A 13791-nucleotide genomic window follows, 5' to 3' on the forward strand; every position below is an offset into this window, starting at 1 on the left:
GATTTCAAGAAGGTATGTTGCGTGAACCGAGACGCGAACGAGCAGCAGCTTTGCTGTAGGTGTAAACTCGCTCCTGTAATTATTAAGTCAAGAAACAGACTATACACCGTTTGATGGCATATAGCAAAGTTCTTTATTCCACGTTTTAGTTTTATACTCTTCCAGTCACGTACACACCTAATCCATTATCTATAAGCTGAATTTGAACTTGAAAGGAAATTTATCATATCAATGTAACCACTTGTGTAGTAAATCTCTTCCTCTAAACAGTGACTAGTTTTCCGAGCAGGGCACAAAGACAAAAATAGCTATAGGGGAACAGAGTTAATCTTCAAGCATTCACTCAGTTTACTCAGTATGAAGTAACGACTGTGACCTTCCTTCAGGGCAGACCACCTATAGGCCTCTGACAATATGTTGTTAACATATGTCAACCCTCTGGCCCGTATCTCTGAGGAAGGGCGGCATGCCCTTGGATCTCAGGCTTCACGGGGTGTACTGCTTCAGAGAAAAGGCCTAAGGAATTTTCCAAAGAGCCTAACTCTGTGAGTAACCCAGGGGGGTCCAAGCGTCTTAAGCCTCTGGAAGAAAAGCATGTCATTTTAAACTCACACTGATTTTACTTTGTGTGCTTGCTGTAGGATAAGTTTATTTCTAAATATTATCCTACAAGGTACAGATATGTTTACCTTTTTAAACAGCTATCCATTGATTAACTAAGCAATATTTACTGAGCAAGGCCTTATACCAACTGCTACATGAAATAAAAAAATAAAGGTGGGCAGCACCTGTGGCTCAAAGGAGTAGGGCGCCAGCCCCATATACTGGAGGTGGTGGTTTCAAACCCGGCCCCAGCCAAAAACTGCAAAAATAATAATAATAATAATAATAATAATAATAATAAATAAATAAATAAAGGAACCAGGGATTGTCTTTCTAGTGAATGAACTGTATGAATACTATTCTGAGTGAAGTTCATAAACATAAGTAATTTCATAACAATCAATTGATGATTAGAAGTTTTATGTTTAGGGTGGTACCTGTGGCTCAAAGGAGTAGGGCGCCGGCTCCATATGCTGGAGGTGATGGGTTCAAACCCAGCCCCGGCCAAAAACTGCCAAAAAAGAAAAAAAACTAAAAAAGACGTTTTATGTTTAAAGGAAGAATTGCTATAGGGAAATATTTTTATACTTATTCTATTAAAAGCCACCCTTCTTTAATGATTAAGTGCTAAACTTCACCTATGTTAGTGATAACACCTCTTTGTTTAAGTATTTTATATAGCAAAAAGATTAAAGCCTGGAATGGAAAGGGCTTAATTCTAAGAAGTACTTAAGAGAATTATTACAGCTGAACAAGTTTTTTTTGACTTTTTGATATCAAGAAATAACCTCATTATACTGATAATCTTAAACTTTAAAAACATAAGTTGTTCTTTATCAAATGTCAATATTTGGAGCCATTGGTTTACATGTATTATATGTTATTTAGAATTACCATTTAACCACTGCCATCATTATGCAGATGCTTAAAATAAGAACAGAGATTTTTACATACTGATTTTGAGTAATTGTTACCTCCAGTTCAACCTGAAGAAGATAAAGGGATGTTTTGATGTAAATCATTGATTGACATATAGATGCCAAAAAATACAGTCATTTAATTCTATGGCCTGGAGCTTCTGGCTTTATGCTTTTTTAAGGCATTTTATCTAATTGGTGATATGTTAATAAATATGTACATGAAAATTATTTTTCATTAGAAGAATAAATGTAGTAGGGGTAATAACCTAAAAAGTGTCTTCAGTATCCAACCATTACCATTTATTGCCAGATTATATTACTATGCTCAGCTGCTCTTTTGGAGAGACAAACATCCAAGTGTTTAATATTATACCATGAAGAATTATATGTTATACAGAATTATGTCAGATTATAGAGAAAGGACCAGATCTAATTTTGGGAAATCAGTGGCTGTTTTTCAGAGGAAATGACATTTATAGTACAACTAAAACTAAAGGTTTATTTTGATAGAAAAGAGGTACAGTTGTGTTTAAGATTTGGTAATCTTCAAGTTCTTTTCTTTACATAGTTTATTTTAATTTTTGTCTTTATTTCTTATATTTATAGTACTTTCATAAACCATTTTACATATATTACATTTAAACTGAATAATATTCTTGATATTATGTATAGATATTATTAGCTTTTGTGTACAGATCAGATAATTGCTTTTCCCAAACAATATAGTAAGTGGCATAGCTAAAACACTAACTGAAGTTGACTCCAAGAGTTGTACATTTTCCCTGGCACAGACAGGAAAGAAAACTATTGTGCTGAGTTGGATGGCACATTCTCAAGAAATAATTGTTGATGTTATTTTAACTAATTAAATTTGGATCTCACGATTACATAATTTATTGCATAATTTATTGCAAGCTAAAAGTGTAAGAGATGTGCTTGCAATCTGACTATGATGCTAAATGCAGGTGTTAAGTACCTCCAGAGGAAGTGAATAAATCTGATATTGTCTGAACTATTTGTGGTACCATGAAACGTAGTAGAAATATTACACATTTATAATATGTTTGAGAGAATGAGGAGTCATCATACAGAGAATGACGACTATAGGGAAGTATAGTAGTTAAAAGGATGGATTTTGGGACCACGCTGCCTAGATTGCATGCTTATTTTACCACTTACCACTTGGGTGGCTTAGTATAAGTTATTGAACCTTTTTGTGATCCATTTCCTTATCAAAAAACAGTGATAATAAGAGTCTGAATAATAGGGCATTTCTTGTGGGGTTGTTACAAAATTTAAACACGTTAATATTTGCACAGGACTTGAGTAATGCTTGGCATGTAGTAAGTGCTGTAAAGGTTTGGATTAAATAAAATGTGTGTCAATGTTGACAGAGTTATATGAAATAATACCTATCTTGCCTGTAAAATAGACTGAACTACAGAAAATTTTGCCATTTCTGTTATTTTTACAAACTTGTCTTTCTATTATATTTAAGAAAATATGATAGAATGAATAGTAGTGTTTCCAAAATAGTGTATTTTTATTCTCTGAATAACCAGATAATGTTATTTAATGAGACATTTTAACTAATTATTATTGGGTTTTTTTGAGACAGTCTTGCTTTGTTTCCCGTATAGTGCCATTTGAGCCATGTGAGCCATGTGTCATAGCTCACAGCAACCTCAAACTCTTGGGCTCAAGCAATTCTCTTGCCTCAGTCTCCCGAGTAGCTGGGACTATAGGTGCCCACCACAATGCCCATTTTTATTTATTTATTTATTTATTTATTTTATTTTTTTTTGTAGAGACAGAGTCTCACTGTACCACCCTTGGGTAGAGTGCCGTGGCGTCACACGGCTCACAGCAACCTCTAACTCTTGGGCTTACGCGATTCTCTTGCCTCAGCCTCCCGAGCAGCTGGGACTACAGGCGCCCGCCACAACGCCCAGCTATTTTTTTGTTGCTGTTTGGCCGGGGCTGGGTTTGAACCCGCCACCCTCAGTGTATGGGGTCGGTGCCCTGCTCACTGAGCCACAGGCGCCGCCCACGCCTGGCTATTTTTAGAGCCAGGGTCTCGCTCTAGCTCAGGCTGGTCTTGAACTCATGAGCTCAGGTGATCCACCCTCCTGGGCCTTCCAGAGTGCTGGGATTACAAGCATGAGCCACCGCGCCTGGCCTACTAATTATGTTTTTCATAGCTATTGGATAGCACTTTTTTTTTTTTCTTTTTTTGAGACAGAGTTTCACTATGTCACCCTTGGTAGAGTACTGTAGCGTCACAACTCACAGCTACCTCAAACTCCGGGGCTTAAGTGATTCTCTTGCCTCTGCCTCCTAAGTAGCTGGGACTACAGGCACCCGCTGTAATGCCTGGCTATTTTTTTTTTTTTTTGTAATTGTCATTGTTCTTTGGCAGGCCAAGGCTTAGTTCAAACCTGCCAGCTCCAGTGTATGTGGCTGGTGCCCTAGCTGCTGACCTACAGGCTCCAAGCCTGGATAGCACATTTAAGCCACATATAGATTTCAAGGCCCCGCCTTTTTTTTTATTAGGCTGTCAAATGAGAGAATATAGTATTTACAGTAAACATTTGGCTGTTTGATTAATATTGACTGGAAATATTGTTTCACATCAGTGTAATAATGCCCACATTACTTGGTAAGGTTAGTGTTTATTAGATGGAGTTATTTTTAAATTGTAGCAATAATATTGACATGGTACTAATACTTTGTGTCAGTAGGTTTCATTTTATTGTATGTATGTATGTATGTGTGTATGTATGTATTTATTTATTTTTGAGACAGAGTCTCACTTCTGTTGCCCCAGGGTAGAGTGCTATAGCATCTTAGCTCACAGCAACCTCAAACTCCTGGACTCAAGGGATCCTCTTTTCTCCGCCTCCTGAGTAGCTGGGAATACAGGCATGTGCCATAACGCCCGGCTAATATTTTCTGTTTTTGGTGGATATAGGGTCTCACTCTTGCTTGAGCTCGAACTCCTGAGCTCAAGCAATCCACCTGTCTTGGCCTCCCAGAATGCTCGGATTATAGGCATGAGCCACTACTCCCAGCCTGTATCAGTAAGTTTTAGAAATTTTACTATAATTGACTTCTGTGGAAACCTTCAGTATTTGTTGTTTTGAAGAATTTTAAAATTTATTCTGCGTTTAACGTAATTATTTAAATTGGTAGAGTGCTACAGTAAGTTTAGGTAACTACTTCCTTCTAATGATTACTAATACATAAAAGGAAAACAAAGAAGTCCAAATAAGTATGGTGTAAATTAATATGTTTTTAAAAAAGTAATTTTTTTCATAATAATAATTATTCTGAAATATACATAGTAAAGAGTTAAATACCTACCTTTCCTTTACCCATCCTTTACCCAGAAGTTACCACCTCTGTCTAAGGCAGCGGTTCTCAACCTGTGGATTGTGAACCACAGGAACTGTATTAAAAGGTTGCTGCATTAGGAAGATTGAGAACCAGTGGTCTAAGGCTTGCTTGTTTGGTCTTGTATTTCTGTGTATTGGAAGACAAATATATGTTCAAACTCATATATACTGTTTGAAAAACATTTGGATTGTACCACACATATATTTAATTTTTTTCACTTTAAATATCTAAAATGAACTTTCTGCCATACCAATTATACTGCATTTTTAAATGGTGTAATTATAATCTTTATTGCAAGTATTCTAAAATTAATCCAACCATTTCTTTACTGATGGACAGATAAATTGTTTAACATTTTATCCATTCTTCCCCTTTTCCCTTCCTTCTTTTTCCCTCCTGCCCTTTCTTTTTTTGATATTACAAATAGTCCTGCTGATGCTGGACATCCTGTGTAAATTTTATGTACATGCTCTCTCATGTTTTAGTATTTCTGTAGCGTAGGTTCTTAGAAATGGAATTATTTTGTAGAACATACATGTTTAAATTTTTGACAGATATACATTGCCCTGCTTTGTTTCTGCACTCTGTATAGTCCATATTGATTTATAATTTCAGGATATGTAACATTCTCACAAGAGGCTTCAAACCATAACAGCTTTTGCAGGCATACAAATCAAGTCTTTAAAATGTTTGCCAGTGTAACAGATTAAAAGGACATTTTATTGTTGCCTTACTCTTCATTTCTTTGTATGGAAGCACAGTTGAGTGTTTTAAAAATAAGTTTACTACATTTGTGGGCATGGTGTGGTAGTACCATGTATGGTATATGTATATGGTATATGCTATGGTATATGTATACCATGGAATACTATTCAGCCACTAAAAAGGATGGTGACTTTACATCTTTTTTTATTAATTTGGATGGTGTTGAAATACATTATTCTTAGTAAAGCACCACAAAAATGGGGAAGTAAGAATCCAATGTACTCAATTCTGATATGGGACAATGATGCTGGTACATGGTGGGGGGAGGGGAATGGGAGAGCAGAGAAAGAGAATAAGGGATAGGGGTGTGGGGCCATGGTGTGTGATACACCTCTTGGGGACGGGACACTCTGATTAGAGGGATTTTACCCAGCAAATGCAAGCAGTGTAACCTGGCTCATTATACCCTCAATGATTCCCCAACAATAAAATAAATAAATATAAGTTTATGAGCCAAATCACATATTTTATGTGAATTGTCTGTGTGGTATTCTTTTCTATTTTTTATAATTATTTATTCATTTGCCACATGATATCTTTATTTGGATGGCTAATGGAAATCTCAAAATGTCCAAAACTACGTACGTTTCTTTCTTCTCAAATCTCCTCTTCCTCCAGAACTGTTATTTCAGTTATGAGACTTACAACATTGGAGTCATCTTTACTTCTCTTTTCTCCTTTGTTATACGTCTAATCCATCCGTAAACCCTGCTGGCTACATCTTTGAAATGGACACAATTCTTGCCACGTCTACTACTGCCACCATCTCTTACAACCTGTGTCTCCATTTTTCAACACTTGATCCCGTGTCATCAAATTTCTGTAGCCACAGAAATTCTTTCAGACTATATGTCCATTAATGCCATGACTGTATTAAGAATCCATCACTATATCCTACCTCCCCCAAGTAAAAACTGTCTCTTTCCTGTGGACTTTGTAAACCTACAATCTAGTCTCTCTGTATAGCTTTGACTACATCTTCTTTCCTGGCCCTTACTTTGTTCAAACCATTCTTGCTTTTATACTTTGTTTGAAAATTCTAAGCATATACCTTAACTTCAGGTTTCAATGTGTTTGTTTCATCTGCCTCTTCTGCTTAGACCTAGATATCTCTGTGAGCCATTTCTAAACTGGTTTTCTTTAATAAACTTTTAAGGATTTCTAATATTCACAGTGTCAGAGTTTATGGGATTATAAGTATGAGAAAGAAAAGGTCCACGTTCCATACTCGTGTATGAGTATAAATGCTCATACATGAACCAAGTTGAGAGGAGAGAGAAAGTATGAGTGGACTATGGGCAACTAGTCATTCTCATGGTGGTGATATGGTTTTGCTTATATTTGAGTATGTTCTAGAATCTTAAAAATTAAGTAAAATTCTTAAAAATCCAGATCTATTTATTTTATGTTATTTTAAAAACACATAAAATGGTACATATGAATTATATATTTTCATTTATATATTGTGTAAATGTATGTGAATCTTTTTAGATATACAATAGCACCTCCCTACCTGACCACCTCACTACATTTACCACCTCATTAAGTTGACCTAATTTTCATAGACCAGACATGCACCACAGGCCTACTTCCTTAGGTTGACACCTTCGTATGTTGACCAGTTCATTACAGTCCCGTGGATCGTCAATTTGTACCCAATCAAAGTCATTCCTGAAACTTACATTGTAAAAAATTGTTGAAATTATCTAATTTCTTTAGTTTGAATGGACTAAATTTTTAATGACAATATACAGAGTGAAATATCACATACAATTTTGTAAAGAAATCTGGCCTAGCTGGGCCTGGTGGCTCATGCCTCTAATCCTAGCAGTCTGGGAGGCTGAGGCAGGTGGATCACCTGAGCGTATGAGTTCAAGACCAGCCTGAGCAACAGCAAGACCCTGTCTCTAAAAATAGCCAGGTGTTGTGGTAGGTGCCTGTAATCCCAGTTACTCTGGAGGCTGAGGCAAAGGGATCATTTGAGCCTAAGAGTTTGAGGTTGCTGTGAGGTATGATGCCATGGTACTCTATTGAGAGCAACTCAGTCTCGAAAAGAAAGAAAGAAGGAAGGAGGGAGGGAGAAAGAAAGAGGGAGAGAGAAGGAAGGAAGGGAATGGAATGGAAGGGAAGGTAAAAATCTGGCTTACTATGGTGGCTCATACCTGTAATACCAGCACTCTGAGAGGCAAGGGTGGGATGATTGCTTGAGACCAGGAGTTTGACATCAACCTGGGACAATATAGTGATGCCCTGCCTCTACAAAAAATGAGAATAATTAGCTCAGCTTGGTTGTCTACACTTTTAGTTGCAGTTACTTGGGAAGGCTGAGACAGGAGAATAGCTTGAGTCCAGGAGTTCTGGGATACAGTGAGCTATGATCGTGCCACTGCATTTCAGCCTGGGCAGCACAGTGAGATCCCATATCCTGAATGAATGAATGAATGAATAAATAAATAATGAATGAATGAATTTGCTTTTATATAATCACGTACTTATTTTGGTTACCATAATCATCTGTGTGTGTGTGTTTGTCTCTCTTTCTTTCTTTTCTTTTTAAGACTAAGTTTTACTCTGTTGCCCAGGCTACAGTGCCAATGGTATTATAGCTCACAGCAACCTCAAACTCCTGGATGCAAGCGATTCTCTTGCCTCAGCCTCCTGAGTAGCTGGAACTATAGGTGCCTACCACAATGCCCAGCTAGTTTTTCTATTTTTAGTGCAGATGGGATCTTGCTCTTGCGCAGGTTGGTCTCAAACTCCTGAACTCAAGCAATTCACTCTTCTTGGCCTCCCAGAGTGCTAGGATTACAGGCATGAGCCCCCATGCATGATCAAAGTCTCTTGTTTTAATTGAGAAATTTTTATGGGTCAGCTTTTGTTACCAGGAGAATTTACATATGAGAGGTCTCATTTTCTATCAATTTAAACTGAATCAAATGCTTTGTAGTTGGATTCCTTTTCTATTTTTTTTCAAGAAAAAACAGTAATTCTATAAGGTAAAATGATCTAGTTTTATAATCTCATGTAAAATTTATAATTTTAAGCAAGAAAAGAGACAAGTCTTGAAAATACTTCTGATATTGTGAAATTATAAGGTGTGTTTCTGTTAAATAATTAGTTGTTCTTTACTTAGAATCCCGACCATTGTCAGTTCCTGTGAAAGCCCTGCTCAGTATATCTGAAGGCTGTAGGAGTCCTGAAGAAAGAATGAAAGAATTTATTGGAATAGTATGGAATGCAGTGAAGAGTCTCACACTACAGGTAAAATGAAAGAAATATTGTATCTGTAATTTCTATAATCCTTTAATTTTCATCATTGTAAATATTGGTAAAAAATTTTCTCATGGGTATTACCTTTTAGTATTATCTCATTTTCATGATTTGTTTGAAAACCATTGTATGCTTTGCTTATTTCTACCTATAAAACACATATTAAACACATATGAAACACATATTATATGTAATTCTGATAATTTTAAAAATATATATACTTTGAGATATTCTTTAAATTAAAAAAAAATTTACTGCCTTCTTTTTTATTAGCATTATTTGCAAGTTTTTAAATGCTCAATGTAAAAATATATATCATATTCTTATCTCAGTAGTGAGATAAAATCTGACTTGGAATTAAATTAACACGAAAGCATTATCTAATTATTTTCCCTACCTAATTACAAATTATATATGACAATTATAAGTATAGCTGTTTCCTTACTTTACTGTTATCAATTTTTTTCTCATTTTCACTTTTAGCTTCATATACTCTGATCTAAAGTATTTAATTACCCTTTTTCCATATCTTGTTTAACCTGATGAAAATATACAAATTAGATGCTTATCTGATCAACTAATAAATTTTAGCTTTTGTATAAAACTTTTCTATGAACAAAATACAAGGTTGGACAATTAAGTTTGCAAACTCATCCTAGAAAAAGTACTACATACCTCATTGCTGAATATCACTCTGGTCACCTTTAAAGTACTCCCCTTTGGAAGCTATGCACAGATTCCAGTGGCTAGTCTACCGTTCAGTGCAATTTTTGAACTGTTTTTCTGGAGTGACCATCAGAGCTGTTGTTGTACAAGGTAAGACAATTAAGGTCACAAACTCGTCCTAGAAAAAAGTGCTACATGCTTGATTGCTGAATATCACTTTGGTCATGAGATGGCCAAGGGGAGTAGTTCGAAGGTGACTGTAGTGATATTCAACAATGAGGTCTGTAGCACTTTTTCTAGGATGAGTTCCCAGACTTAATTGTCTGACATCATGTGAAAAACTAATATGAGAGAGGGCGGTGCCTGTGGCTCAACGGAGTGGGATGCCAGCCCCATATGCCAGAGGTGGTGGGTTCAAACCCAACCCCGGCCAAAAACTGCAAAAAAAAAAAAAAAAAAACTAATATGAGAGTCATTTTTATATAATTGTCTATGTACCAGAGAGTAATATCTAAGTAAGGTCCTTTCACTTCTACTTAATATGTAAAAAGTTGCAGAAAAAAGTCACTCCCACTTTACCTATAAGAGCAAGCTATCTCATCTTCAAAATGTCAGTTATTTTAAGCCCACAGAGAGGTAAGATCCTAATTGACATTAACATAAAATCATTGTATTAAAATCTAAAAAGTGAGAAGCAACCATAAAATACAAAAATCTCAGAAGACTGTAAGAAGGATATGTGAAAAGAAAATCATAGCTTAGGGCATCAAACTACTGAGAAGCTAAGATAAGAAGAAATTAAAAAAAATAACACTATCATTAATTTTTTCAGCTCTTACATCACATGGCCATTTTCCATGATTATCTCATTTAATTCTTCTTAAAATCCTATAAGGTAAACATTGTCCCTTCTAACAGATCATAAAAATCTGGGACTTAGGGAGATAAGTAATTTAGCCCCAAATTAGTTACACTTTATTATTATTTTTTTTTTTATTAAATCATAGCTGTGTACATTAGTATGATCATGGGGCACCATACATTTGGTTCATAGACCGTTTGACACATTTTCATCACACTAGTTAACATAGCTTTTGTGGCATTTTCTTAGTTATTTTGCTAAGACCTTTACATTCCACATTTACTAGGATTCACATATACCCTTGTAAGATGCACCGCAGGTGTAATCCCATTAATCCCCCTCCCACCACCTACCTCCCCTCCCTTTCCCCCTTCTCCCTATTCTTAGGTTGTAACTGGGTTATAGCTTTCATGTGGAGGTCCTACATTAGTTTCATAATAAGGGTGAGTACATTGGGTAAAATTAGCAGGATTTTACCTGGCTAATGGATCTGGAGAATGAGGAGACAGAGTCTAAGGCAGGTGTCCTCAAACTTTTTAAACAGGGGGCCAGTTCACTGTCCCTCAGACCATTGGAGGGCCGGACTGTAGTTTAAAAAAAAAACAAAACTATGAACAAATTTCTATGCACACTGCACATATCTTGTTTTGAAGTAAAAAAGCAAATACAATCACACTGCCTCATGTGGCCCGCAGGCTGCAGTTTGAGGACCCCTAGTCTAAGGGGTCTTCTAGGTTCCAGTTTTGGTGTTTGGATGGATGCTTATATCCATCCAGTCTTAGGGGTAAATAGGGACTTTGAATTTACACATATATTTGAAATAGTTGAGAGATATCCAGGTATCTATTAGACAGTATCTGGAGTCTAAGAAACAGATTTGGAGTGGATATACTTTTGAGAGTTATCTGCAAATTTTTAAAAGCAAGAGAATAAGTCATTCAAGAAAGCATGAAAGAGCAATGGGTGAAGGGAATGAAATTTTAAAAGTGGTCTGTAGAAGAGAAAGTGAACTTAAAAGAAAGTCTAATTAGTGATCAGAAATGTAGCAGAAGCCAAGAGGATTCATAAAAGCCTAGGATTCATAAAAGCCTTGTAGAATTTCAAGGAGCTGGTGTTTAGCAGCGTCAAAAGCTAGAGGTTAGCTATGAGTTCTACTTTGTATCTCTGTGGTATGAAATAGTTAAATAATGTTTAATAATACTTCCAGTTCTAACATTCTTGTGGTATTCTTTTGGTTCTTTCGCTTGTTTTAAAATGATACAGTTCTTTTATTAGCTTCATCACCAACAATGAACTTAATCTTATATGACATTATGAATTAATTATAAGTAAAGATAGTGATGGTCTTCATTCTTTTTTTTTTTAACTGTGAGAAAATACACACAACATAAAACTTATCATCCTCACTGTTTGTCAGTATATTTTGTGATTCCTTATTTTGAGTAAGCTAAGCTAATTGCTGATTGAGTATAAGATAACAATTATAGGAAGGCTAAATTATATAACCTTTTAAAGGTTTTCTTGAATCACTTTGCCTCATTGTAGTCCTGGCCCTGTATTAAATATACTTACATATTTAAACATTTCCAGGTATGTATGGTGAACATATTAAAGGGTAAAATTAGAGTGTGATTAAATAATTAAAATCGAGGCTTTAAATTTCTATTTTTCCCCCCAAACCAGTGTCCATTTTCTAAGATGTTTTATGAACTAAAATACAAACAGAAAGCCCTGAAGTAGTCATCAGTTGGAGTAAAACAGAACATCATAACTTAAAGGCATCAAAGAATTACTCATTTCATGGAAATTTGAGCAAGTAAATGTCCTTGGAACCAGAATTTCTGGAAAGTTGATTTTGGAGCCAAAGGTGGTACTTGCTAATTCTAGGATAGAATTATTTTTATTTAGGATAGACTTATATCACATAAAAACATTAACAATATTTGCTATGAAATGTTTTCAGTAAGGAGGAATGAGCTTCTGCACTTAATTATAATGGATTATTTTATACTGTAATGTGTATGCTATACTATACTATACTATACTTTATTTTTTGAGACAGTCTCACTCTGTTGCCCAGGCTAGAGTGCCATAATATCAGCCTAGCTCACAGAAACCTCAAATTCCTGGGTTCAAGTGACACTCCTGCCTCAGTCTCCCGAGTAGCTGGAACTACAAGTACCCCTCACCATGCCTGGCTAAGTTTTCTATTTTTTGTAGAGATGGGGTCTTGCTCTTGCTCGGGGTGGTCTCAAACTCCTGAGTTCAAAGGATCCTCCTGCCTTACCCTCCCAGAGTGCTGTCATTACAGGAGTAAACCACTGCACCCAGTTGGACAATCTTTTTTTTAAATATATAAATTTTATTTGGGGGCCTTTTAGCATTAGAGTAGCATAAATTCACTCATTCATTATTATTTTTCTCTGTCTGCTTATCTATGTCTGAGCCTATATGTTATACTTTAGAAAGTTATATTTTTATTCCAGAGGCACGTATTTGGCGATAATAGCACATAGTAGATAAAATAGCAATGTTCTGGCCATAAATTCACTAAGAAAGAAGAATATTTTCCTGGTTTTGTCAAACTCAACTTTTTTTGTCATTTATGTTGAAGATAACATTGCTGTCCTGTTCTATTTCTTGGGTGTTTTTCTTTTATCTTTGTTTCTAATTTTGTAGTCTTCAGAGCCTAATGGAATTTTTAATTTCTATACTAACACCCTGGTCTCTTTCTTTTGCCTGTAATATTCTGTTATTCCTTTAGAGAACTACTTTTCACACTTGTGATTTTAGTGACAGTGTCATTCTCAATCACTATGAGCCAGTTAAGCTAAGCCAATTGAATTCTATCCTAGGAAGTTTCATGTGCAGCATAACGAGTGATGAAGTAATTACACTGTTTGATCTCCATATGCAGTAAACTCCTTAGCTTTTACCTTCAGGATTAAGCAGGATAGATATTTCAGACCAGACAGATCAGCTATCAATTCCATTAATTATAAAACTAGGTTTTGTTTTTACATATAATGCTTACAAATTTTACACAAGACCCACATTGTTATTATAGGCATTGAACAAGTAATAGCCATTGCATGGTAGTTTGTTAGAAGGTAGAAGTCTGGAATTCAAATCTAGGTAAGTTTTAATGTTTTCCCTTGACAAGTTTTTTTTTTTTATGGAAATATGTGGAGATTTATAATGCTTACTCTGGAAAGGAAGACAACCATGGTATACCTTTGAGATTTTTAACCTAAGCCCCCAAATTTGATATATTTAAATTTCTGTTACACGTAAAGATATCCAACATAT

At 35.5% G+C, this 13791-nt stretch overlaps 1 protein-coding gene across 9 annotated transcripts in view; it reads left to right on the top strand.

The window, feature by feature from the left end:
* VPS13B (vacuolar protein sorting 13 homolog B) overlaps positions 1-13791 on the top strand; it is a 980186-nt gene that overhangs the window by 443681 nt on the left and 522714 nt on the right. For all 9 annotated transcript variants that reach the window (XM_053558614.1, XM_053558617.1, XM_053558615.1 and 6 more), the window contains one exon: positions 8818-8945. In XM_053558614.1, the coding sequence (XP_053414589.1) occupies positions 8818-8945 (128 nt within the window). The remainder of the gene's footprint in view (positions 1-8817; positions 8946-13791) is intronic.

Source organism: Nycticebus coucang, chromosome 13 (genome assembly GCF_027406575.1).
Source record: "Nycticebus coucang isolate mNycCou1 chromosome 13, mNycCou1.pri, whole genome shotgun sequence".
NCBI lineage: Eukaryota > Metazoa > Chordata > Mammalia > Primates > Lorisidae > Nycticebus > Nycticebus coucang.